The sequence below is a fragment of the Pan paniscus genome, chromosome 2, assembly GCF_029289425.2.
Source record: "Pan paniscus chromosome 2, NHGRI_mPanPan1-v2.0_pri, whole genome shotgun sequence".
NCBI lineage: Eukaryota > Metazoa > Chordata > Mammalia > Primates > Hominidae > Pan > Pan paniscus.
In genome coordinates this window covers 181,519,267-181,546,134 of record NC_085926.1, presented here as the reverse complement: position 1 = coordinate 181,546,134, position 26,868 = coordinate 181,519,267, and the positions used below count along the sequence as shown (strand labels likewise).

Genomic DNA, 26,868 nt, shown 5'->3' with positions numbered 1-26,868 from the left:
GAGCAGTAAATGAGATGATTCAGGAAAGAGTATAAACTGGGAAGAGGACAGAGGACAGGCTCAAGGAACATATTTAAGGACTGGGTAGAAAAACAAGAGAGTATGAACAAGAGTGAGGAGATTATTAGCAGTGACCTTTGAGAGTACATCTCTAGAGTGGTATGTGTAGAGCCAGATTTTCAGCATCAGAACCATCAAGCATTTTGGGGGTGGAAGGAAAAGGAGCCATGAATCAAAAGGTGGGGAAAAGGCCTTTTGGGAGGTGGCAGTGTGGGTAGGGAGTAGGGCTCCGGGTAGAATACATGGATGAAAGAAAGGTGAGCACAGCCATTTCCTTTATAACAGAAATAACAGATTTCCCAGCCTCTAACCAAAGAAACAACAAGTTTGGGAACATTCTTCTCTTCTGAAATATGAAAGAGAGGGGATAAATACTGGAGTAGGATTGTGAAAAGTCAAGAGAAAAAAAAAAAGAACAGCCCAAGTGTAACAGATACTTCTCCACGGGATGGTAAAAAGGAAGTTATTTTAATAAAATGACCCCTTGGAAGGAGTTCAAAACAGGTTACCATATGCTTTATGTGGAGTTTTGAAAAATATATAAAATAATTCAAGCAAACATGAAATATTTTATTTTACTTATTTATTTACTTTTTTGAGACGGAGTCTCGCTCTGTTGCCCAGGCTGGAGTGCAAGTGGCATGATCTCGGCTCACTGCAACCTCTGCCTCCCAGGTTCAAGTGATTCTCCCGCCTCAGCCTCCTGAGCAGCTGGGATTACAGGCGTGTGCCACCACACCCAGCTAATTTTTTATTTTATTTTGTTTTATTTTATTTTTATTTATTTATTTATTTTTGAGACGGAGTTTCACTCTTGCTGTCCAGGCTGGAGTGCAATGGCTCGATCTCGGCTCACCGTGACCTCCGCCTCCCGGGTTCAAGCAATTCTCCTGCCTCAGCCTCCCTAGTAGCTGGGATTACAGGCAATGCGCCACCAGGCCCAGCTAATTTTGTATTTTTAGCAGAGACGGGGTTTCTCCATGTTGGTCAGGCTGGTCTCGAACTCCCGACCTCAGGTGATCGGCCTGCCTCAGCCTCCCAAAGTGCTGGGATTACAGGCATGAACCACCACGCCTGGCCATAATTTTTTAGTAGAGACGGGGTTTCACCATATTAGCCAGGCTGGTCTTGAACTCCTGACCTCAAGTGATCTAGCCACCTCGGCCTCCCAAAGTGCTGGGATTACAGGCGTGAGCCACCACGCCCAGCCTGAAATATTTTAAAATTGAAATTCCAGTGTATTAATAATGATTATGTACTTGGTCCCTCTTAGATTTATTTTTCTTTTGTACTGCTTTATGTTATTACCTGACGGCTGAATGTATTCTGTACGTGCATCCAGTAATCTTCAACTGGATCGTAACAGTATATTGCCTTGGTCAGTCCACCGGCAACATAGATCAGGTTGTTTAGGGATACAGCTGTTATACACCTTTTGGCAATTGGGATAGCTGCACGAAGTAGCCAAGAATTGGTTTCTGGATCATAAGATTGAACCTAATAACATATAAAAATATATAATTAAAATTTCTAAACAAAAATGGAAATGTACTTAATAAAGAATCTACCAATACCTACAAACATTATTTAAAATAAAATCCTATTAATTCAGAGAATTAAGAGAGGTTAGCCTGATAGTGAAATGTCTGAATTATGAACATTCTCAAATAAAATGCAAATTTATTACTATCAAGCAGAATAGAGTACCAAACACACAGATTGTTTCTAGAATGAATGGCTACCAGGTTTGTCCACTAAAATTAACAGTCTAAATTTTTTCACAATTGTGTTATGTAGGATAACTATGCCTCACATCTGAATATAACTTCTTAATGCTTTTAGGGAGTCCTTTCTTCAAAAGAGAACAAGTAAACCTCAATTCAGTCAGTATGCTCTGAATTATCACAAATTCTGAAATAACAAATTCTAAATAAGTAACATTTGATCACATTATTTTAAACTGAATTTAGAAAAAGAATTAATAGATTGACAAAATTCAGTTAACAGTGCTAAACCAGCTAGGCATTAGATGCTTTTTTCCAGAATAAACATTTCCTGAGATGTCAGGATAGCACATATTCTTTCGTCCCAGAAGTTTACTGAACCGGAACAACTTTGAGCCATCCTCTATTTACACTATGGAGGTTTCCTTTCCTTTTCTTTTTTCTGAAAAATACTTCAAAAGTATGTAGAAAATGACCCAGTTGGAAGCAGCATATTTAGTTACTATGTCTTACCCTTTGCTAATTCACTTCTCAACTGTGTTTTGTATAAATAGTTTTTAGATTTTGTAGATGACAGCAAAGGCTCAGAACAATTTAGTAGAAAATTTCTACACAGATAGTCTCATTTCAAAAAGATTGGATCACATTTGTTAGAGCAAATTGTTAGATATACTAGAGTCTCACTTTAGCAACCCAGAATTCAATGTTTTTCTCCAAAAGCATATAGTACCAGAAAATTTTTAAAAGACCCCTCACACTGAGTGACCTGGCTACCTACTTGATAAGCCTTCTGTATTTCCCTTCTTGTACTTAATATTGGTAATTTCTTTAAAAGTGCATGGCTTACCTTATCAGAACAAGTATTATCATCAGGTCCTCCACCAATCACAAACAGTTTGCCTACACAGCTAGTCACTGCAGGAGAACTCACGGCTTCCTTAAGGGGAGCAACTTCAGTCCATCGATTTGAAAAGGAATCATAACATTCTACGCTGCTGAGTCTGTTTTGCCCATCATAGCCACCGACAACATATACCTATATGAAAATACATGGAAAAATCTTAATTATCAAAAGTCTGAATTTTGAAGTAGTTGGTTAAAGAATTAAGGGATCTCTTCTCTTTAAAATGCCCTTGCTAAATAAATATAATTGCAATATATTTAGCTCAGAGTTTCTGAACCTTTTAAAAAATCATCATCCCCTACCACCATCACAATCCACGGAGCCTTTTTAGGTATTTTCTTCCTAATAGTCTTCCCTCAATAAAATTGTAATACCACAGAGAAATTGTGTATCTATTTACCTTAATGTATGTATATCTGTTCTTTATACATGAAAGGGTACATTTTTTTTTCATCTTCTAAGAAACAATCTTTGCCCCCTTGGGGGTAATATTGCTCACACTGAGAATGGTACAATTTAGCTTAAATATTCACACTTATGGGTAATGAAATATTTGATTATTATAAAGTATTAGAGCTGTGAAACTAAAATATTAGGAAAGAATTACTAGACTATGAGAGTGCTGGTCAGGCCTTTCTTTTAGTCCGTACAATACCTAGAAAAGTACTTGACACAAAATGAACTTTAAAGTTCACAGAGCTTTTATGTACATTTTCTTTTCACAAATATGAGAAAGGTAGGGCAAATTAGTATCTTTATATGACAGGTGAACCAATCAGTAAGATATTTATTAAATGGCTTATATACAAAAAATCCATGGTTTATATAGGGAACTTTCAACCTAACAAAGCTCTCCAGCAGCTTAACATCCACGTTTCTCTCTCTCTCTTTTTCTTTTTTTGGAGATGGGTCTCATTCTGTTGCTCAGGCTGGAGTGCAGTGGCATGATCACAGCTCACTACAGCCTCAACCTCCGAGGTTCAAGTAATCCTCTCACCTCAACCTCCCAAGTAGCTGAAACCACAGGTGTGTATCACCACACCCTACTAATTTATTTTTATTTTTCACAGAGACAGGGTCTCCCTCTGTTGCCCAGGCTGGTCTCTAACTCTCGGCCTCAAGCCATTCTCCCACTCTCAAGCCATCCTCCTGCCTCAGCCTCCCAAAGTGTTGGGATTACAGGCGTGAGCCATCACGCCCAGCTCACATTTCTCTTAATGGACTGTCATCATTAACTCTTCCCTCCATAGCTAATTAACTATTAAGTCCCACTGAGTCTTCTTCCACAGCATCTTTCACATATACCCCTTCCTTTACGTTTCCCGCTGCCATCACCCACTTGAGGGTCCACAACATTTCATTCCTCTCAAATAACCTCCTGGCCTCCACTCTTGTTCTCTCTAAACCACAGATTATTCTTCCTAAAATACTTTATCAGTTCCTCTTAATATTTCAACAATGAATGTCTAAGGGTCAAGGCCACATTTCATAACTTGTCCTTCAAATTTGTCCACAATTTATCTTTCTGTGCACCCCCAAATTTCCACAGTACTCAATGCCACTTCTATCATGCATTTCTCACATTATGTTAAAATAATCTGTTGGTGAGTTTGTGTCCCCAACACTATGCAGCTCAGACAGGTTAAGTAACTTACAAAAGTCCACACAGCTATATGGAGTATGGAACCTGTGGCACGATGTAGCAATTAAGGGCACAGGCTTTGATCACCAGCTCTGCCATCCAATGTAAGGGCAATTTATCTACCCTTTTGGAGACTCAAATTTATTTCCTCAATTTTATAATTTTTTTTTTTTGAGGCGGAGTTTCGCTCTTGTTGCCCAGGCTGGAGTGCAATGGCGTGATCTCAGCTCACTGCAATGTCTGCCTCCTGGCTTCAAGGAATTCTCCTGCCTCAGCCTCCTGAGTAGCTGGGATTACAGGTGCCTGCCACCATGCTTGGCTATATTTCCTCAATTTTAAAATGTAGACAATAATAGTATCTATCACATGGCATAATTTTGAGGATTAAACTTTAATACGTATTCCTACATGTGTAAATTAAAATATAATACATGCCATGAGCATCAAGATAAAAGGCCTCTAGATTAAGAAAAGTCTGAGCTTTTGCCTCTGCTTTATCATTTTTTGTGTAATCTTGGGAAGTGACTTGATCTCTTTGGGGTTATGTATAAGATGACCAAGTTATATTAAATATTCTCCATTATTCCATCATCCCTTCCTACTCTAAGATTTTTTTCCTTTTCTTTTTTTTGACAGAGTCTCACTCTGTCACCGGGCTGGAGTGCAGCAGGCAGCTCACTGCAGCCTCTGCCTCTCAGGCTCAAGTGATTCTCCTGCCTCAGCCTCCCAAGTAGCCGGGATTACAGGTGTCCACCACTATGCCCAGCTAATTTTTTTTATTTTTGTAGAGACAGGGTTTCACCATGTTGGCCAGGCTGGTCTTGAACTCCTGACCTTGTGATTTGCCTGCCTCGGCCTCCCAAAGTGCTGGGATTACAAGCGTGAGCCACCGCACCCGGTAATTTTTTATTTTTTCTTGAGAATTGCAGCCTAAGACACACTTCTAAGTTACACTGGGGAGTGCTCCCCTAAGATTCTATATTCTAAACCATCCCAGGTTTCCTTAAACAGAGTATTTATAAATTTAAGTATGTTTTATAAGCTTGAATTAAATCTATATTGTAATTTTAGCAAAATGACTTCCATGAATTGAGTACTTGCTGTGTAAGATAGGAATGATTCCTTTTCTTTATTGATTCAGTGCTTCTAAGCTTTGGGTATCTTCAAGTCAAGTACACTATTTTGTCAAATAAATTTGAGTTTACCAATACATACACGGTTTTCGAGACATCAGTACTTTTCATTTGCCTTTGTATCAGCATCTCCTTCCAACCCCTGGATTATTTTAGCCCCTCTTTTCCAGTAATATTTTGTCCTTCTTGAGGCACAGCCTCAAACACTATATATAATATAGTAAGTACTAACAAACCAAACGGTTTTAGAAAAGATTCTATTAATATTTTATTTCCAGTAAATCTGTCTCAAGGTCCTCATTATTTCATTGGCCTTGCAGACAGCAGCAGCACACTAGATCCAGGTCGTTAGGAATTAACAGCTTTTAAACTGTGTTTTGAGCTGGGCATGGTGGCTCATGCCTGTAATCTCAGCACTTCGGGAGGCTGAAGCAAGAGGATGGCTTAAAACCAGGAGTTTGAAACCAGCCCAGGCAACAGGATAAAACATTATCTCCACAAAAAATACCAAAATTAGGTGTGATGGTGTGTGCCTGCAGTCTTAGCTACTAGGGAGGCTGAGGTAGAAGGATCACTTGAGCCCAGGATGTCGAGGCTGCAGTGAGCCATGACTGTGCTGCTGCACTACAGCCTCAGCAACACAGCAAGACCCTATCTCAAAAAATAAAAATATATAAACTGTTTTGAGAAGCTCTAGTATTCTACGCAGCAGTCCCCAACCTTTTTGGCACCAGGGAGCAGTTTAATGGAAGACAATTTTCCCACAGGTCTGGGTGGGGGGCTGGTGGGGGACTGGTCGGGGATGGGATGGTTTGGGGATGTAACTGTTCCACCTCAGATCATCAGGCATTAGATTCTCATAAGCAGCCACAACCTAGATATCCCTCATATGTGCTGTCCATGCTCCTATGAGAACCTAATGTGCGCTGATCTGACAGGAGGTGGAGTTGAGGCGGTAAAGCTCGCTCAGTGGCTGCTCACCTACTGCTGTGCAATTAGATTCCTAACAGAACGCTGACTGCAGTGGCAAAATCTTGGCTCACTGCAAACTCCGCCAGAAGCGATTCTTCTGCCTCAGCCTCCCGAGTAGCTGGGACTACTGGTGCAGACCACCATGCCCGGCTAATTTGTGTATTTTTAGTAGACAGGGTTTCACCATGTTGGCCAGGATGGTCTCGATCTCTTGACCTCGTGATCCACCTACCTTGGCCTCCCAAAGTGCTGGGATTACAGGTGTGAGCCACCACGACTGGCCTAGTATAGAAGTTTTAAGAAACCCCTGTGGGGAAAGAGAGGAAGGAGGACTAGTAAGAGGCTGACCAAGAAGGGTTCCTGGTCACCATTTCTGTCTCAGCTAGAGCTTTGTTTTTTTATTGGTGGTACTTAACTGTCTCCATAGGAGGGCCTATGAGACAGCAATCTTCTTAGAAAGGGGTGCTAGGAGATCAGCCAAAGATATATGCGAAAGCAAGTGTGCTGCTTTTAGTTGTTCATTAATTTGAGGTGGTTTTGGACGAGCAGATGGAGATGGGGGCAGGGAGAAGCTAAAGACTCCAAGGTAATCCTTGGTACAACTGTTGTATTTTCATCTGTTATGTAATAAATTTTTGTATTAGATATGACTTTTTAAAAGACAATATACAGGTTGAACTTTCCAAATCTTAAAAAATCTGAAATCCAAAATGTTCCAAATCTGAAACTTTATGAGTGATGACATTAATGCTCAAAGGAAATGCTCATTGGAACATTTCAGATCTTGGATTTTTTGATTTGGGATGCTCAACGAATATAATGAAAATATTCCAAAATATGAAAAAAATCCAAAATATTTGGCCCAGTGCAGTGGCTCATGCCTGTAATCCCAGCACTTTGGGAGGCTGAGGCAGGCAGATCACTTGAGCCCAGGAGTTCAACACCAGCCTGGGCAATATGGAGAAACCCCATCTCTACAAAAAATACAAAATTAGCTAGGCATTGTGGTGTACACCTGTGGCCTTGGCTACTTGGGAGGCTGACGTAGAAGGGATAGTTTGGGTCCAGGAGGTCAAGGCTGTAGTGAGCAGTGATGGCACCACTGTACTCCAGCCTGGGCAACAGAGTGAGAACCTGTCTAAAAACAAAAGAAAAAAAAATATCCAAAATCAGAAACACTTCTGGTCCCAAGCATTTTGGAAACTCCACCTGTAGTTGCTTTTAAAAAGTTTGGAAACTGGCTAGGTGCGGTGGCTCATACCTATAATCCCAGCCCTCTGGGAGGCCGAGGTGGGAGGATCACGAGCTCAGGAGTTGGAGACCAGCCTGGCCAACATGGCGAAACCCTGCCTCTACTAAAAATACAAAAATTAGCCAGGTGTGGTGGCGAACACCTGTAATCCCAGCTACTCAGGTGTCTGAGGCAGGAGAATCACTTGCACTGGGGAGGCAGGAGAATCACTTGCACTGGGGAGGCAGAAGTTGCAGTGAGCTAGATAATGCCACTGTACTCCAGCTTGGGCAATAGAGTAAGAGACCTTGTCTCAAAAAAAAAAAAAAAAAAAAAGTTTGATTCTCAGGTTCCTACAGACAGTAGATGGTTCAGAACCCATATAATATATTGTTTATAATAATCATTAGCTACAGTCAAAAATAGGTTTTCTTTAAAAATGTGAGTTTTTTAATTTTTATTTTTATTTTTTTGAGATGGAGTCTCGCTCTGTTGCCAGGCTGGAGTGTAGTGGTGCGATCTTGGCTCACTGCAACCTCCGCCTCCCGGGTTCAAGCGATTCTCCTGCCTCAGCCTCTTGAGTAGCTGGGACTACAGGTGCCCGCCACCAACCCCAGCTTATTTTTTGTATTTTTAGTAGAGATGGGGTTTCACCACATTGGCCAGGATGGTCTCGATCTCCTGACCTCATGATCCGCCCGCCTCAGCCACCCAAAGTGCTGGGATTACAGGCGTGAGCCAACGTGCCTGGCCTGTTAGTGAGTTTATCTTAATATTTATTTAAAATAAAAAAGATAAAATACATGACTTTGGACAAATATATCTCTGCCTGACTTGCAAAGTTAGTAAAAAGAAAACAAACTGCGTGGGTTAGACATTGGCCTGTCTGTATTTGATGTAACTCCTTTATTTTCCAATGCTTCTTAGGCATTTGGACTTCAGTGATGCATGAGAAGAGAAATGTGCTACACTGCCATGAATTCCAAATTAGGAGAACAAAATATCCATTCAAAAGTACAGTGTCATATTGTTTATATCTTTGGTTTATCTATTGAGGTTAGAAATGGAAGGAAATACAATTTGAATCCAAAATACCCAGAGGGTGAGTAAAATGAAAGATTCAGCTGTGGTATTTACTTTGGAAAGGTACCAGCAATAGTAATAAAAAGTGGTTTCTCTTACTTTACCAAGGAGGACAGCCATTTTGTGACGCCATCTGCCTTTATTGAGAGAGGCAACTCTGATCCAAATATTTAACTGTGAGTTATAAATCCAGACATCACGGCTGTTGATTCTTCCACCTTGAAATGCAAAACAATGCACACACGATAATTTATCATGATATAGCTGTCACCAAGAGATCTGTGCCACCAAGGCATAGGTAAAGAAAACATGGAATTCATTCATCTAATTCAAGAATTTGAGAATTCAGCTCAATAAATAAAGACCTCTTGAAATTTAATGGAAATAGTTCTACAGAGCAAATTTAAACTTTACCAGTTGTTATCTTGATAAGTGATAATTATAGATCCAAAATAATTAAATATAGGATGTGAATTTTACAAACATAAAAGATTGTTAATTTAAGAGTAAGACATCAGAAGCATGCAAATAATGGTATTATTCTAAAGGTTTTTTTTTTAATTCATCGATTTTTCATAAAGCATACTATTGTAAAAAATAAAGTATATATTGTTATATTTCTCAGTGTGGATAATATATAAAATAATCTGCAAAGCTGGTGAAATTATTTTACCAATTAACAGACTTCCCATCATAGATACTATAGTTATACTTTGTACAAGTCTGTCATTTTATTTTCTAATTTTAAAGGTAACATATCACAATCATAAAGAAGTTCAAGTTAAGAATTTTAAAGCAAATCCTATTTCATAAACTTTGCGGAGAATTTCAGAAAACATGGGTGAATTAGAAATGCTTAATTCTATGAGTACTTCTGACTTGCAAAGAGGTAAAGTTTAAAAAATTACAGCATATTCTACATGCATTTGAGAGCATTTAAAATATGACATGATTAAAGGTATCTTCTGGTGGATCTTTTGTAAATCATTCCATGTCATCTTGTACCTGTGTTTTTTTTGTTGTTGCTTTTTGTTTGTTTTTTGTTTTTGAGGCGGAGTCTTGCTTTGTCACCAGGCTGGAGTGCAGTGGCGCGATCTCGGCTTACTGCAATCTCCGCCTCCCGAGTTCAAGTGATTCTCCTGCCTCAGCCTCCCGAGTAGCTGGGACTACAGTTGCCCACTACCACACCTGGCTAATTTTTGTATTTTTTAGTAGAGATGGGGTTTCACCATGTTGGCCAGGATGGTCTCGATCTCCTGACCCGGTGATCTGCTTGCCTCGGCCTCCCAAAGTGCTGGGATTACAGGCGTGAGCCACCGCGCCTGGCCTTGTACCTGTTTTTAAGAGCAAAAAGTCATTCTTGGTTTTATTTGTTGTAAACTGATCTTCCTCAAGTGGGAGTATTCACATTTCACTATTTTAAGACACTGTTGATGTTTAAAATAATGAAGCTGTGTCCAAATTAAAAGTAGCTACTGTAATAATTCTATATTTACCTGAAACAAGAATGTCATTCCTTAGAGCACAGACTGCATACTCTGATTTGGTAAATTCTGGAAGCTTAGCCAAAGACTTCCATTCTCCTGTTACAGGATCGTAGCACTCAGTGTATGGAAGATTAAATCCTCCAACTCGCTCACATCCTCCAACGACAACTATCACCTCAGAATAGCCAGTGGACCTAAAATAATAATTATTAGCGTACATAAATAATATAATAATATTACATTAAAATATACTCCAGATTTTTTCTTAAAACTCTAAAAACAAACCACGCACTATTATAAACAGTTAAGTTTCTTCTCTGTGCATGTGCCAAACGGTACAGCCTGGAAATTACTTACTTTGAGAACCTTTATAGGGGAGCTAGTGACATCATTATTCCACAGAAAATTTCTTTTGGTATTTTTTTCTATTGGTTTTGACCTGAAAATTGTAAAAAAGTCCAAAGATCCTATCTAACCCAATCAGAATCCTGGCAATATTAAGGATGACTTTCAAATGCAGTTTTGCAGTGATTCAGATATGCATAACCACACAAGGTAAGATAATGCATTTTTTTCTAACTGTAGGAAAATGGTGCTCTTTCATCAGCTTGCTAGTTCTAAAAAACTAATTCATAGTATAATCCAAGCACCCTTTAAAGGAATATGTATATGTACTTGTTCAGAAATTAATTTTTAAAATACAAAGTCAAGTAAATTAAGGTAATACAACTCAAAATGTTGGGCAATCACTAAAAAGGCTAACAGTTTATAACAAGAATGTTAAAGGAGAAAAGCAAGATGAAAAACTGTACATTAGGCATATTCAATACTATCTAAAAAATGTATCTGGAAAGAAAATACCAAAATGCTAAAGATAGTTGTCTCTGAATTGTTTGGCTCCCCCCATTTCTATCATTACAAATTTCCAAACCAATAATGAGCCTGAGCTATTTTTAGAATGCAAAAAACAGCATTTAACACCACTAAAAGAATTCTAATGTTTCTGTTAATCACTGGCTTCTCTCATTTTTTAGATTTAAAATAGAGACAGGAATAACCAAAAGCTTATCCACAATTTTTTGTTCATAAGATTCGATTGATAGTTTAGGAATTTAAAAATTCTTTAGCTTTTATATTTTTCACAAATATAATCTAAATGAAAATGTTTTATAGTTACATTTTATGGTTGCTACAAGTTAAGTCTCACAAAGAAAAATGCCAACAATCCTTCTTCTCTTACTTAAATATAGAGGGGAAAAAAAAACCCACATCAGGACACTGATTTGTAATTTTAGTCAGTGTGCTGTTACACAATTACAGTAGGAAAAAACAAGCAATATTGGCGTGTCTCTTTTAACAGAGCTATTCTAGCTACATTTACTCAGACCTATGTCAACTAACCAAATCATGTACCTATTCTATGCCAGGCATACTTTTTCCATTATAAAATCAGAAATAAATATGGGAGAAAAGAATTTTCTCTATACATGCAACCAAAAGTACTTTTAGGAATCCAGGAAATTATATAACCTTTACCTAGTATTTAGTAAAACATTAACAGAAGGACCTAAATATTATCAGTAATATTTACTATTTTCCAAGTAATTCCAAAATAAAAGTATTAAAAATAAAGAGAGCACAGCACCAGATACTTTAGTAGTATAACTACTGACTTATCTATCATTCTTTCCATATAAGTATTTCCTAAAACACACTTAAAATCTAAGACAAATCCTCAAAAAAGGTGATATTCCTCAAAGTCTTATTTATTAATCAATCAAAACAAACACTGCTAGTCACTGAAGTTAAATCACTTCTGTCTTAATATAAAATCCAGAGTAATGATTATATATCATAGGATTTTGTTTTATCCTTTCCTTATTGTACATTACTTGGTTTATACTTTCCCTTTGCTTAAATTCGCTTGCCTTTTTCAAGACTTCTTAGCCCAATAAACATATGTTATCTGTTTTTGTACTTTGGAACAGAAAGAGAAAACAGCATGAGAAGCTAATTGCTAAAACATTTAGTACCAATAAATAAAGGGTAACTTCAATGTCTGCTAGAATGTGTGTCTATCTGAAAGGATTAGCAAGCTAGTAGTTTTGCCTGTATTAAATATCCTATTTGCAACCAAATGGTTTTTAGCTTAATTAGATATATCTGATGTTCTCATCACAGACTGTTAACCCAATAAAAGCATTATTTCTTGAGCTTGGAGAAATACTTATCTCAGGCAGGGAGCTAATGGCCTTTAAGGAAATAGGTTACTCCAGCTGATAACGGCAAGTAAAACAAAATGGCAGGAAAGATGATAGTATAGCATAAATAAAATTCTGGACACCCATGTAATCTATTTCTAGAGAGTGAATGTCATTGTCACTCTATTTCATTAATTCTTTTTTTTTCTTTCTTTCAAATAGAGACAAGGTCTTACTCTATTGCCAAGGCTGGAGTGCAGTGGCGAGATTGTGGCTCACTGCAACTCCAACTCCTGGCTGAAGTGAGCCTCTCACCTCAGCCTCCCAGGTAGTCGGGACTACAGGCACATGCCACCACATCTAGTGAATTTACATTTTTTTTTTTTTTTGTAGAGACAGGGTCACAATGTTGCCCAGGCTGGTCTCAAGCTCATGCACTCAAGCCATTCTCCTGCCTTGGACTCCCAAAGCACGAAGATTACCGAATGAGTCACCATGCCCAGCTTCATTAATTCTTTAAAGTAAAAAATCCAGCCCGGGTGCAGTGGCTCATACCTGTAATCCCGGCACTTTGGGAGGCCAAGGTGGGCGGATCATGAGGTCAAGAGATCGAGACCATCCTGGCCAACCTGGTGAAACCCCATTTCTACTAAAAATATAAAAATTAGCTGAGTGTGGTGGCGTGCGCCTGTAGTCCCAGCTACTCGGGAGGCTGAGGCAGGTGGATTTCTTGAACCCAGGAGGAGGAGGTTGCAGTGAGTCGAGATCGTGCCACTGCACTCCAGCCTGGTGACAGAGCGAGACTCCATCTCAAAAAAAAAAAAAAAAGAAATCTGATTTTTTGCTATGATGCAATAACAAATATTTGTTACTTTAGGATTAATTATCTCCACTTGCTTTTAAGAAAGTGTGATGACCAAATTATCCTTTTTACAATGGTAATACATCTAAAAAAAATCTTCTTTTATCATTAATTTGAGAAAATATCAAATTAAAAGTTCATGTTCTTTGATTTACGTGAAAGATAAAACAATCATAAATCCACAGGATAGGGCCGGGCGTGGTGGCTCACGCCTGTAATCCCAGCACTTTGGGAGGCCCAGGCGGGCAGATCATGAGGTCAAGAGTTCAAGACCAGCCTGGCCAACACGGTGAAACCTCCGTCTCTACTAAGAATACAAAAATTAGCCAGGTGTGGTGGTGGGCACCTGTTATCCCAGCTACTCTGGAGGCTGAGGCAGAAGTGCTTGAACCCGGGAGGTGGAAGGTGCAGTGAGCCGAGATTGTGCCACTGCACTCCAGCCTGGGTGACAGAGCAGGGGAAAAAAAAAAAATCCATAGGATATTCTAAACCACATTTTAAAATGTAATAAATAATTATTGGATTCAGTTTAAATATCTTGAAAGGTGAAACAGAGGAATTGCTGGCTGAAATAACTGACCTACTTGTAATTAATGCCAAATATGCTAGACATGGGGAGTGCCCAAAAGAAAAGGGTTGAAAAGTGATCCTGGCTAATAAGAATATCTGAATATATATTTTTAAAATATATACAATAGGAAAGGAAATGTTTCCATGTAGTATGAAATTGGGAAGGATAAGGGAGAGATACTAGTGATATAGTCTGTTCACCATTCTAAAACCCAGAAATACCTGAAAATCAAACCATCAAATCAAAATAATGAACTAAAATAGAGATATGAGGCTTTAAGCCTTAAAGAGACAGAATGGTTCTCTAGTCTGTAAGATATGACAGTTACCAAACTCAATGTACTAATTTATCTAAAAGAAACTATGTATCAAAAAAGGGGATGGGTCAGCTGTAGAAGCCATAAGTAAATGAATAAAGAAATGAATCAAAGAGATGATAATCACCGAGGCAAACATTTGCTGTGCCCATTCAGATTATTATCCAAGGGAGAGACAATCTAAGCTAAGCTACCTTGAATAGTATTGGTTTTTTGGCAAGAATATTTTGATGGTGGGTGAGACTTCCTCAAGCTATACTAGCTGAGAGAACTTCAGTTCTAAAGGTCTACTAACTCTGTTTGAATTCCTTGCTTGCCAAATGACCTTTGAAAACTTTGGCTTCCCATGTAGTGACTTGTCCATAGTTAGAGAATATTACTGGGCAGGTTGACTTAAAATAGGTAGTCTCCTTGATAATTCCATTTCTTATTGCAAACAGATATATACAGACTAGGAGATGAGTTAATTGGTCTGTCATACTTAATGTTAAATCTGCCTCTAATAGTCTGATCTATTCTTACTGTATAAAAAGAAAAAGTTCCTGAGCCTAGAGGAATCACTGGATCATGGTGAATTCACCAATATAAATGACCCCATTAGACACTTATACCAGCCATAAGCCTTAGGGCTTTTTTTAATTTTTTTTTTTTTTTTTTTGAGACGGAGTCTCGCTCTGTCACCCAGGCTGGAGTGCAGTGGCACGATCTCGGCTCACTGCAAGTTCCGCCTCCCGGGTTCACGCCATTCTCCTGCCTCAGCCTCCCAAGTAGCTGGGACTACAGGAGCCCGCCACCACGCCCGGCTAATTGCTTTTGTATTTTTAGTAGAGACAGGGTTTCACTGTGTTAGCCTCCTAACACATGGTTTCGATCTCCTGACCTCGTGATCCGCCCGCCTCGGCCTCCCAAAGTGCTGGGATTACAGGCGTGAGCTGCGGCTCCCGGCCAGATCTTTTAAACTTGGTGAGGACACAGTATCAATTTGTGTGGTAAGGCTTTCCACCTGAAACGGCAATAGGTAGGACTGCTTCTATATGAAAATGGCTGTATTGATCAAAAGACTAAAAATGCCAACTTTTCAAAATTGGCAATTATCTAAGAATTTATCATCAGAAACTAATCACAGACATGCTTAAATATGTAGCCACCAAAGATGCTCATCTTACTTAATGGTAGAAAATTAAAAACAAATGTTGGGAAGGGTGGGTTATGGAATACTCATGTTATGGAAAGACACCATACACTAACTGGTAAAAACAGACTATGAAATAGATTACAACCCTGTAAATGAAATAATAAATTCATACAGAAAAAAAGAGAGAATACTTTGGTAGGCTAAAACAGGGGGAGGATCACTTGAGCCCAGGGGTTTGAGACCAGCCTAAGCAACACAGTGAGATCCTGTCTCTATAAAAAATACAAAAATTAGTCAGGCATGGTGGCGTGCCTATAGTCCCAGCTACTCAGGAGGCTGAGGTGGGAAAATCCCTTGAGCCAGGGAAGTCTTAAGCTGCAACAAGCCATGATCGCGCCACTGCACTGTAGCCTGGGTGACAGAGGGAGACCTTGTCTCAAAAAAAAAAGAAAGAAAGAAAAACGCCAAAGGTTTACAATGTTACCTCTTCGAGCTGAAAATTTGCTAATTTGTTAATTAGCATTTTTTGCTTCTCCCATTCTCTAAATTTTCTCCAATTAACATATTGCTCCTTTCCCACCCTGCTGCAAGTTAAGAAAGAACAAAAGAAAAAAAACCACCACCACCACCTTACTATTAACGGTTACTATTGGGCATCTGCTCAACCTAGCACAGGATGGGATTTTCAGTCATCACATTTCTGCTACGTGATTCTGCTCCCATGACCATAGGTAAATATCCACAAAATGTTGTCTGGCTACATCAGAGATTATGTCTCCCCAAGAGAAGGAGAGATTCATTCTCTCTGACTGACTGAACTTGTAATATGTCAACCCCAAACCTATGTGTGGCCATATTCTGCCAGACTAATGGGAGGGAATGATGCAGACATGCAGAGAAAAGCAGAGGCAAGAGGTAGAGAGAAGGCACAGCTTGGTTTCTGATAGCTTTTTAGTAGCCTGTTCCAGTCTTCTTTGAGGTCTTATTGAATTTTTGCTCTTACGTCCTACAAGACACTGATTCTCGTATCCTTTTCTTCCTTGAGACGGAGTCTCACTCTGTTGCTCAAGCTGGAGTACAGTGACACGATCTTGCAATCTCTGCCTCTTCCCGGGTTCAAGCCATTCTCCTGCCTCAGTCTCTGCAGCAGCTGGGATTATAGGCATGCACCACCATGCCCAGCTAATTTTTGTATTTTTAATAGAGACGGGGTTTCACCATGTTGGCCAGGCTGGTCTCGAACTCCTGACCTCAAGTGATCCACCCATCTCGGCCTCCCAAATTGCTGGGATTACAGGTAGGTGTGAGCCACTGTGCCCGGCCTCTTGTATCCTGTTAATAAATTTCCCTTTTATGCTTGAGCTGGTGAGTTTGTTTCTATTTGCAATCAGAATTTGGATACATTAGAGTTCAATGGATTGCAGAAAAAAACCAACAACCTACAAATGGCTTTCAAACTCAGGAAAAGATGCTCAATCATCTACACTAAAAAAGTAAATGCACACTTTGGGAGACCAAGGTGGGAGGATCACTTGAGCCCAGGAGTTTGAGACCAGCATGAGCAACAAAGTGAGACTCTGTCTCTACAAAAAATAAATAATAATTAGCAGGGCATGGTGACCCATGCCTGTAGTTCCAGCTACTCGAGAGAGAGGCTGAGGCAGGAGGTTTGCTGGAGTCTGTGAGATTGAGGCTGCAGTGAGCTACGACTGTGTCACTGTACTCCAGCTTGGGCGACCAGAGCGAGAACCTGAAAAAAAAAAAAAATGGGAGGAAGGAAGGAAATGTAAATGAAAATTATGAGATACCACTTTCACTTTGCAGAGTAGCAAAGATTTACAAAAACTAATGTAAACAAATTATATTGGCAAAGGAGTGCAGAAGTAGGCACTTTCATATTTTTGTTGAAGTATAAATTGAAAGGCAATTTTTATAATATCTGTAAAGATTTAAAATGCACATATCCTATGACTGAGCAAGTCTACTTCCAGTAATTCAAACTATAAATTAACAGTGTATGTATGCAAAGACAATGTACAAGAATATTCACTAAGTATCATTTGCAATGGCAAAAAAATGAATTAGAAACAACCTAAATATCCATAAAGAGATTGATTAAATAAAATAAATTATGGTATATCCATAAATAGGATACCATATAGCTCTTTCAAAAGAACAAGTTTGAAATGTTCTATAATAGTAATAATAATGAGATCTATGTGTGATGATATAGAACAGTTTCCAAGATACTGTTAAGTGGGAAATGCAAGGTGCAGAACTGTGAGTGCTGTACCCTACTATCTGCATAAAAGTAGGGAGGCATTCATCTACAACTATGCAAAGAATTTTTTTTTTTTTTTTTGAGACAGAGTCTCGCTCTGTCATCCAGGCTAGAGTGCAATGGTGCGATCTCAGCTCACTGCAACCTCTGAGTCCTGGGTTCAAGCAATTCTCCAGCCTCAGCCTCCCAAGTAGCTGTGATTACAGGTGTCCACCACCACACCCAGCTAATTTTTGTATTTTTAGTAGAGACGGGGTTTCACCATGTTGGTCAGGCTGGTCTCGAACTCGTGACCTCAGGTGATCTGCCCACCTCGGCCTCCCAAAGTGCTAGGATTACAGGCGTGAGCCACCATGCCCAGCTAGACAAAGAATACTTCTAAAAGAGGTTCAAAAAACTAGTAATAAAGGTATCCTTTGAAAGCAGAATCAATGGTTCTCTGAAGGGTTAAGAAGAGGGAGATTTACAATGTATACTCTTTATGTAAAAATATTTGAGTTCAAAACAATGAATTCAAACAATTCAACGAGTTCAAAACAATGAACAATAAATGGTAGGCTACTCATCCTATAATATAGGAGAACAGTATTCTTCAGTGGGATTGGAATAGGAATTCAGAACACTAACTTCTAGCCCTGGCTCTGGTTCTAACTAGCTTTGTGACTAGGAGCAAGTGAGTTAACTGTGCCTCAGTTTTATCACCTGCAAAATATGGAATGAAGGGATTTATTAAATAATCACAAACACCATTTCTTAAGGAAAAATATATTTAGAACTCCCTTGGTCTTCTCATTTGTTTTCAACAGAACTTGAGGCTTGCCCTCATTACGGCCATTAGATTCCTATATTCACTATATAGTAACTGATTATCAGGTAAGAGATAGCAGAAAGAAGAGACAAGTACTTAATGGCTGATTCCAACCTCAAAATGATGAACTTATTAAGTCTTAGCTATGTCTATTGCTCAGTGGAGTCTGGCAAAGGGCATCAATTTTTTTCATAGACACGAACAACTTGCCATATATGGTCAATATATCAGAAGACACTTGCCCAGTTTAGTGCCATCCATGTTTCCTCTTGGGAACCTCATTTTGTAGGCAGCCCAGGCCTACCAAAATGGAAAATTAGCATCTATCAGGGGAAATGACTCTTTCCAGGGAATCATTATGGTAGGTGCTAAGGATGTGGATCAGGACAGGATGCAAAAGCAGCAGCATCAGAACCACACTACCAAGCAATCATGAGTTTAAAAGTTTGATATTTAGGCTGGTATGGGAAATATGGAAATCAGTATTTGGAGTAAAGCAGGGGCAAGAAATGGAAATTAGGTGTACTAGAGATCAGAATCAGATTGTTACGCTTATTTTTTTTTGTCTTTTTTTTTTTTTTCCTTTTTCTGGAGAACGGGGTCTCGCTATATTGCCCAGGCAGGTCTCGAACTCCTGGGCTCAAGCTATCCTCCCGCCTCTTGCCTCCCTGAGAGCTGGGATTACAGGCATGAGCCACTGCGCCTGGCCCAGAATCAGATTGTTAAACAATAGTCAGGAATGTGAAACATCAGTCAGGGACCACAGAGTAAATATCAGTTTATTCATGAATTGGGATGAGGTTGGGGCAGAGAGGCCCATCACAAGCAGAAAGGTAAGTTACTTTTCTCCAGATGAAAAGGGTTGAAGCCTAGCACTTAGCATACTGAGATGGCACATAAAGGTAACTCAAGTATTTATTAGATGAAATTTAAGACCTGTTTAAGTTAGCTACCATATTAATTCTCTACAGAGTTCAAAAGTATTTCTGAGCCCAAACATGCATCTAAGTATTAATATGAACTTTTTCTACCTCAAATGTTTTCCATACTAATATTAAACTTTTGACCTAGAAACAAGTTTCAAAATTATGTTGGGGAGTCAGGAAGAGGGCCGAAGGAAGAAAGGAGGAAAGAGAGGAAATTATGAATGCCATGGGCGGTTTGGCATGGTGGCTCATGCTTGTAATCCTAGCACTTTGGGAAGCCAAGGTGGGAGGATCTCTTGAGCCCAGGAGTTCAGGACAAGCCTGAGCAACATGGGGAAACCCCATTTCTACAAAAAATAAGCCAGGGATGGTGATGCACACCTGTAGTCCCAGCTACTTGGGAGGCTAAGGTGGGAGAATCACCTGAGCCTAGGCTCAGTGAGCCATGATGGCACCACTACACACCAGTCTGAGTAACAGAGTGAGACCCTGTTTCAGGAAAAAAAAAAAAAAAAAAAAAAAAAGATGCTAAGGGCACTCTGAATAAAGGCAGAGGATGTAGTGCAGTTATATAGTATCAGCATTTTTGCAGAATGTCAATTTTTAAAATTTTAATTAATAATAATTTTTTTTAAAGGAGTCTCTCTCTGTTGCCAGGCTGGAGTACCGTGGCGCAATCTCGGCTCACTGCAATCTCCGCCTCCCAGGTTCAAGTGATTCCCCTGCCTCAGCCTCCTCAGCCTCCCAAGTAGATGGGACTACAGGCACGCTCCACCATGCCCGCTAATTTTTTGCATTTTAGTAGAGATGGGGTTTCACCATGTTGGCCAGGATGGTCTCAATCTCCTGACCTCATGATCTGCCCGCCTCGGCCTCCCAAAGTGCTGAGATTACAGGTGTGAGACACTGCACCTGGCCAGTAGAATTTTTTTGAGTCAGGGTATTGCTCTGCTACCCAGGCTGGAATGCAGTGGCCTGCTCATGGCTCACTGTAACCCCAAACTCCTAGGCTCAAGTGATCCTCTTGCCTCAACCTCCCAAGCAGCTGGGACTACAGGTACATGCTACAATGCCTAGCTAATTTTTTCTTTTTTTTCTGTAGGAACAGGGTGTCATTATGTTGCCCAGACTGGTCTTAAACTCCTGGGCTCAAGCAACCCCCATGCCTTGGCCTCCCAAAGTGCTTGATTACAGGTGTGAGCTACCACACCTGGCCTACAGCCATTGTTTCTAAGCTTTACTCCTTCTGTGATTAGTCTCTACTGTTTTTTCCACACACCTAAGGGTTTACAACTGGCAGGGCAGATTATCAAAGCTTTCGTGCTCTTAAATTGGCCTATGTCCTCTTTCTGGGAAACTACCACCACACTGTTTTTAATATAATGCATTTTCGGGATTTCTCTGTCATTTAAGAGACACGTGGGTATATAGGGAGAATTTCTATTATGGGTTGAGCTCTGGACAATACTTGGCACAGAATAGATACTAAAGGAACACTGGCTGATATAGAGCATATAACTTAACTGTACATTGGAGGGATCAGACTGCCACCACCCTAAACCAGAGTTAATCTCTGCATCACTAATGGTGGGATACCCAGATATGCTGTGACTCCTAATATGATGCAATATATTATACACATTACATAGGATTAATTCTAGCTATAAATATTTAACTTATATTCATCTAACTGAAGCTCATAGAACCAACTTCCAGTTTCCAGGAAACACAGCTAAATGATGCCATAAGGAAGCAATGAGACTGATCCAAAAGGTAGAAGATTTTTCTGGACAACTTCCCCATTGACAAGTCAGAATCATAAAAAAGAAACTGTTTTGAAGTAAAAGAGATTTCACAGAAATAACCTGATGTAATGAGTAATCCTAGCTTGGATCCAGGTTTATTAAAGAACAGTTTGGAAGACTGGGGGAGTCTGAATACAGATTGCGTATTAGATAATATGAATTATTATTATTAAGTTTAAATGTGCTAATGTTATTTTGCCTGTTATTTTAAAAAGATGCACAGTCAACTAAAAAACATATATAAAAATTTAAAAAGAAATATATACATGCAATAAAAAATAAATAAGATATATAAAATTTGAAAAAGAAATATAAATGAATGAATGAAAGAGAAAAGTCTGGGCTGGTTTGGTAGTCAACAGCATGCATGGTAATTAAAACCATGAAAATAGATGAGATAAGGTCACCTAGGCAAGTACATAAGGGAAGACAAAGAGATGTGAATCAGGCAGATAATATTTCAAACTAGATGTAGGAGTAAGAACCATTAAATTGAAAAAGAGCAACTGGAGAAATAGGAGGACCATGAGGAGAATGGCATTCCAGAAGCCAATGGAGGTATTTCAAGATGGATAAGGCAATTAATAATATCAAATTCGAAAGAGCTCAAGCTGGATAAAGACCGAAGAGAGGCTAGCAAATAACAAATAGAAGGTCAGTGATGACCTGATTGAGAGGAGTTTCAGTAGAGTGACTGGAGCAGAAGTCAGAGGAATGAACTGCTGTCGAAGAAGTGGAGAGAGACATCACTCCTCTTTCAAAGAAGTTTGGAGTTTCTCAGAAAGATGAGAACCTGTACAAATAATACACATTGTTCAGATAATGAAATTCCTAGTGATTAATGCCAACATGTTGTGGCAATCAGGAGACTGGAGAGGTCACTGGGTGAAACAGGAGGATTTATTTAGGCGGCCACCAACTCAGCAGATCAACATCCAAAGTCCAGCTGGAGCTATAATAACATTATCTGCAAAACCAGGCAAAGGCCCCCCAAAAATGGGTTCCAAAAGCAAGTATGAGAAAAACAAGTTCTTATCAGTCTCCCCCTAAAATTCTCTCCCCATACCATCATTCTTTGTTCTGCTCTCATTAACTAGCTTTGTAACTATTTTTACAAGTTTGCAAAGGTTTTATACATTCCTGTTTTTCTCTCTGTAACACAGCAAAGTCACAAAACATGCCTAAATTGCAAAAACCTGTCACAGTATAATTAACTGCCTTTGTTCTGCTTCTGCAAGCCTGGTTTCCCTGCCCTGCAAATTTTGCGCCACTGGCTAGCCACTCCACTTCAGCAGCATAAATAAAAGTCAAGCCCTGTCTTTGTTCATTGCTCAGCCTTTAGGTGTTAATCCACTAAGTTGGTGGCCACCTAAATAAAATCCTCCTGTTTCACCCAGTGGTGTCTCCAGTCTCCTAATTCCCACAGCAAACATGCAGTAACAGATAAGTGAAAGATAAATGTAAGGGACAGAAGGTGATAGCAGAGTTATAAAATAAAGGATTACTCATGTAATGCCCACATAAAATAAATATCTGCTATCGTATTTTTAAGAGTCTGCAAATTCAACAGAACTATAGTTTGGTTTTTATACTTGTCTCTTAAAGAACGGTGATACTGCAATTTATAAATAGATGTTTCACTGTGGAAATAGATTCATTCCCTTAAAAATTGGATATAAAATACATTTTTGGAAATCAAATAATTAAGTAAGTTAGGAGAAGTATCTCTTCAAAGGAGTGATGGGACCCTTAGGCTGCAATCTGATTGCATTCAAATTATGTCTTTATAAATATTAGTAATCAATGTCTTATTTTGATTTTACAACATATAACCCTTGGTTCCTACTCTAATCCTATGAGATATGCAGGCTGAGTATTATTAGCCACATCTGACCTCAGACCATTCAGTCTGCTACAGGGGTATTTGTCTTGGAAAAAGGAGTGATTTTCCCTTTAGAGGGATACTGTGTGTTCATAAAAGTTCTCGAAGAACTAATAGTCACACAGCTCTGAAGCTGTTTAGTTTTCTTAATACATTATTCAAACTAGTATAAATTTTAAAAACAAGCTATCTCACAGTATGCTGACTTTTAACATTCCGAAACAATGATAGTCAAAATTTAAGTAAAAATGTGGTTTATGAGCTATGCTATAGTAAATTCACAGAAAAAATGGAGATGGCTTAATAATAAACCAATAATAAACTAATAAAAATACTAGTTTCACAACAATGTAAATATACTTAACATTACTGAAATGTATAATTAAAAATGATTAAGACAGTAAAGTTTATGTTATGTGTTTTTTACCACAATTAAAAAAAAACCAACACCAACATTAGCTTTGTTAGAAAAATATTAAAAGGATTAAAAGGATAATTTACTGTCATATTTCTCATAACAAGCATTTCTTGCTTATTCACAATAAATATTCCTTCCACTATTAAGGCATGGAGATTATTTTTCTATAGTTTATGAATTAAAATCGATAAGTATTTTATAGAAATAATATACTGGAAGAAGATACAAATATGCTACAATATTTAACTGCATTCTACCCCCTAAGCACACATTTTCCAAATTCTCTATAATGATGATGTAATTTTCACATTCAGAAAAAAGATTTTTTAAAATTGAGATTGACATTAAATATAATAACTGTGACAATTAAGTAATATTTGAGGCCTGGATTTTACATCTCAGAATTCACTCAATGTATACCAGCTTATTTAATTCACCTCTATATTTCATGCTTCTGTGTTAGGACAAAGGCCAGTCTGTGGATGTGCAAACATTTTTTTTTCTTTTTTTTTTGAGACAGAGTCTCACTCTGTTGCCCAGGCTGGAGAGCAGTAAGAGCATGGCTCATAGCATCCTCAAACTCCTGGGCTCAAGCAGTCCTCCCACCTCAACCTTCTGAGTAACTGGGACTACAGGTCCGTGCCACCATGCCTGGCTAATTATTTTTAGTAGCGATGAGGTCTCGCTATGTTGCCCAGGCTGGTCTCGAACTCCTGAGCTCAAGCGCTCCTCCACCTTGGCCTCCCAAAGTACTGGGATTATAGGCATGAGCCCCTGTGCCCAGGAGCAAATTGTTTTTTTATAAGTAGAGGCAGTCCAAGAGAGCCTACTAAAGTCTTAGCTACCCTGTATCCAAAGACTCTTTGGAAAGAAAAGTGGAATGGTTTGGGGCCCTACAAAGGTTAAGAGAAATTAGTAGAAATATGTTGAGATATGCACAGTTGCAAAGACCCTTTGCTACACTGTTTGATAGCACAAAACAACAATAACAAAAAATGCTACTGTTGAATCTAGAATTCACTAGGAAAGACATTCTAGTGACATACAATCCAAAATAAATCTAAAATTATATACAGCCACAGGTAGACAGTGGCTGTCTACCTGTAGCAGCCACAGGTAGACTGAGATTGCATTCAGGAGGTTTAAAGATATATTAAAAACTTTTGTTAACTATATTTGAAAACAGTCTTCTCACCTGCGTGGCCTAGTCCTTGGGGACATCATTTCATTCCCAAGTATGTGGTACCGTCTTGCTTCATGCAACAACTGATAACACTCAGGAGAATTCTGGATCAATTGGTCCACTTCAACTGTTTGAACAAAGTAGTTGGGATGCAACAGAGGGAGTCTCACATGTGTCAGGAGCTCATGTAACAGTGGTCTTCTCAGATCAACGGCACGATAGACCCAACGCATGACGGCTTCAAAAACCATCTCCTCTTTACCAATAACAAGTTCATCACTACAAATATAATCAATAAGTTCATCTTTGTCAAGCTCAAGAAATTCTTCGTGCTGGGATACATCCTCAAAAGTCTGTAACGCAAAATTTTTGCATTTTGTGAAGAGTGTTTTGAGTGAATGGGTATCAGCAAAGCGCTGGATTCCTAAGCAATTACAAGGATCAAGTTGCTCCTCCAAGAACTTGGCACATGCATCACGGAGAACACTAATCTGAAAGAGGCTTGATGTCTCAAAGAGATACTGTACATTCTCTGTAGTGATCTTCACCTTTCCAGTATAAACATACTGCAAAAAACATTCCATAGCTTCAGCTAAAATACCATTGATCTCAACCAACATTTCTCGGCTTTCCCTGTGGTCATTACAAAACATAGCTCTGAAGTAGCTGCTACAGGCTGAGAGCACAGCTCTATGGCAAGGAAATTCTTTTCCTTCCACACAAATGATAACATCTGTGAATAAGCGGCTATCACGAAATTCATTAAATATCTGGAGTATGTTTTCGGCATGGGATGATCCTGAAGAGAAGTCAAAAAACTCATGACCTGTCAGAGATTTGGGGTCCATTTCAAAAACTTTACGCTTAGTTGCTGGGGAATCACGCACCCCAAGATCCTCTCTGTTTAGTCTGCGTCCCAATATTAGTACCATTGTTACATCAGTTGACTATATAATTGTTGAGAAATGACTATTAGGGATCTTCTTTATGTGGCTAAAAGTAAAAAAAGGAAAACATTTCAATATGCAAAAAATTCAGTATTCAAATCACATAATTTCATTTTAATATAAACACTACAACAAAATCACATAATAGATTTCATATAGGGTACACAGCACTATCTCATGTTAATAAAAACTGATCAACAAAAATTTGCATTTGAACAATTAGAACATTGGGGTAATTTGCAATAGTACTCCTTAAGCTCCCCTTTTCTAGCTGAAAGGATACTATGTACTTCGTGAGTTACTAATAACCTTCCGTTTCCTCCCCATTTACAGAGCTGAGTTTCATACTATTGACTGTAGAGTTAAGTCAGAATGGTGTAAGACACAATTTGACTACAGTTAGAATTCTAACAGTTATCTTTCTTTTTAAGAATCTTTTTTATTTTGAGACAGGGTCTCACTCTGTCACCAAGTTTGGAGTAAAGTGACATGATCATAGCTCACTGTAACCTCAAACTCCTAGGCTCAAGCGATCTTCCTGCCTCAGCCTCCTGAGTAGCTGTGACTACGTGTGCGTACCACCATGCCTGGCTATTTTTTTTTTTTACTTTTTGTAGAGATGGGATCTGGAACTCCTGGCCTCAAGTGATCCTCTCACCTCAGCCTCTCAAAGTACTGGGATTACAGGCATGAGCCATCATGCCTGGTGAAATAATTATTATCTTAATATAGAATTCCTAGAGAGGAATTTAGCTGTATCTATCAATAGCCTTTAAAAATATGTACATTGTTTGACCAGCAAGTCCTTTTTTTTTTTAGCACTCTCTCCTAAGGAAATAATCAGAATTATGTCGACAGATTTATCTATGCAGATGTCCAATGCTGTACTGATAGAAAATACTCAAAATAACCTAAATGCCCTATAAGAGGGGATTGGTCAAACCACAGTACATCTTCTGGCTAGAACAAAGTCTATGCAGCCATTAAAAATTATATATGACTATTTAACGACATGGGGAAGTAGTAACCACACAGTAAGTGAAACAGTAGATCACAAAACATATGCCAACAGAAAAAATAATGTATCTGTGAATCTAGGGATAGGATGTACATATGCTAAAATGTTTTATTTATCTTCTCTATTTTCTACCAAAATTTCTATTATAAAATTTAATATTCATTTTAAAAAATTTCATGTGTGTTATCTAGGTCTTGTTCCCTTTCACTAATAAGAAACATCCCAAAACCCCCTCAGAAATGACTTTCAGTAAGTAACTGATGGATTGAGGCACTTGGC

The 26,868-nt window shown here is 38.8% G+C and overlaps 1 protein-coding gene across 17 annotated transcripts in view; it reads right to left on the bottom strand.

The window, feature by feature from the left end:
• Positions 1–26,868, bottom strand: part of KLHL24 (kelch like family member 24) — a 63,935-nt gene that overhangs the window by 23,563 nt on the left and 13,504 nt on the right. For 16 of the 17 annotated variants that reach the window (XM_063602617.1, XM_008957368.6, XM_008957366.6 and 13 more), the window contains 5 exons: positions 24,637–25,617; positions 10,246–10,430; positions 8,849–8,967; positions 2,632–2,820; positions 1,369–1,557 (listed from right to left, as the gene is read on the bottom strand). In XM_063602617.1, coding sequence (XP_063458687.1) covers positions 1,369–1,557; positions 2,632–2,820; positions 8,849–8,967; positions 10,246–10,430; positions 24,637–25,556 — 1,602 coding nt within the window. In that variant the 5' untranslated portion in view covers positions 25,557–25,617. Of the gene's footprint in view, positions 1–1,368; positions 1,558–2,631; positions 2,821–6,667; positions 6,743–8,848; positions 8,968–10,245; positions 10,431–24,636; positions 25,618–26,868 lie in introns of all 17 variants that reach the window. The other variant, XM_063602626.1, reaches the window with a different exon arrangement.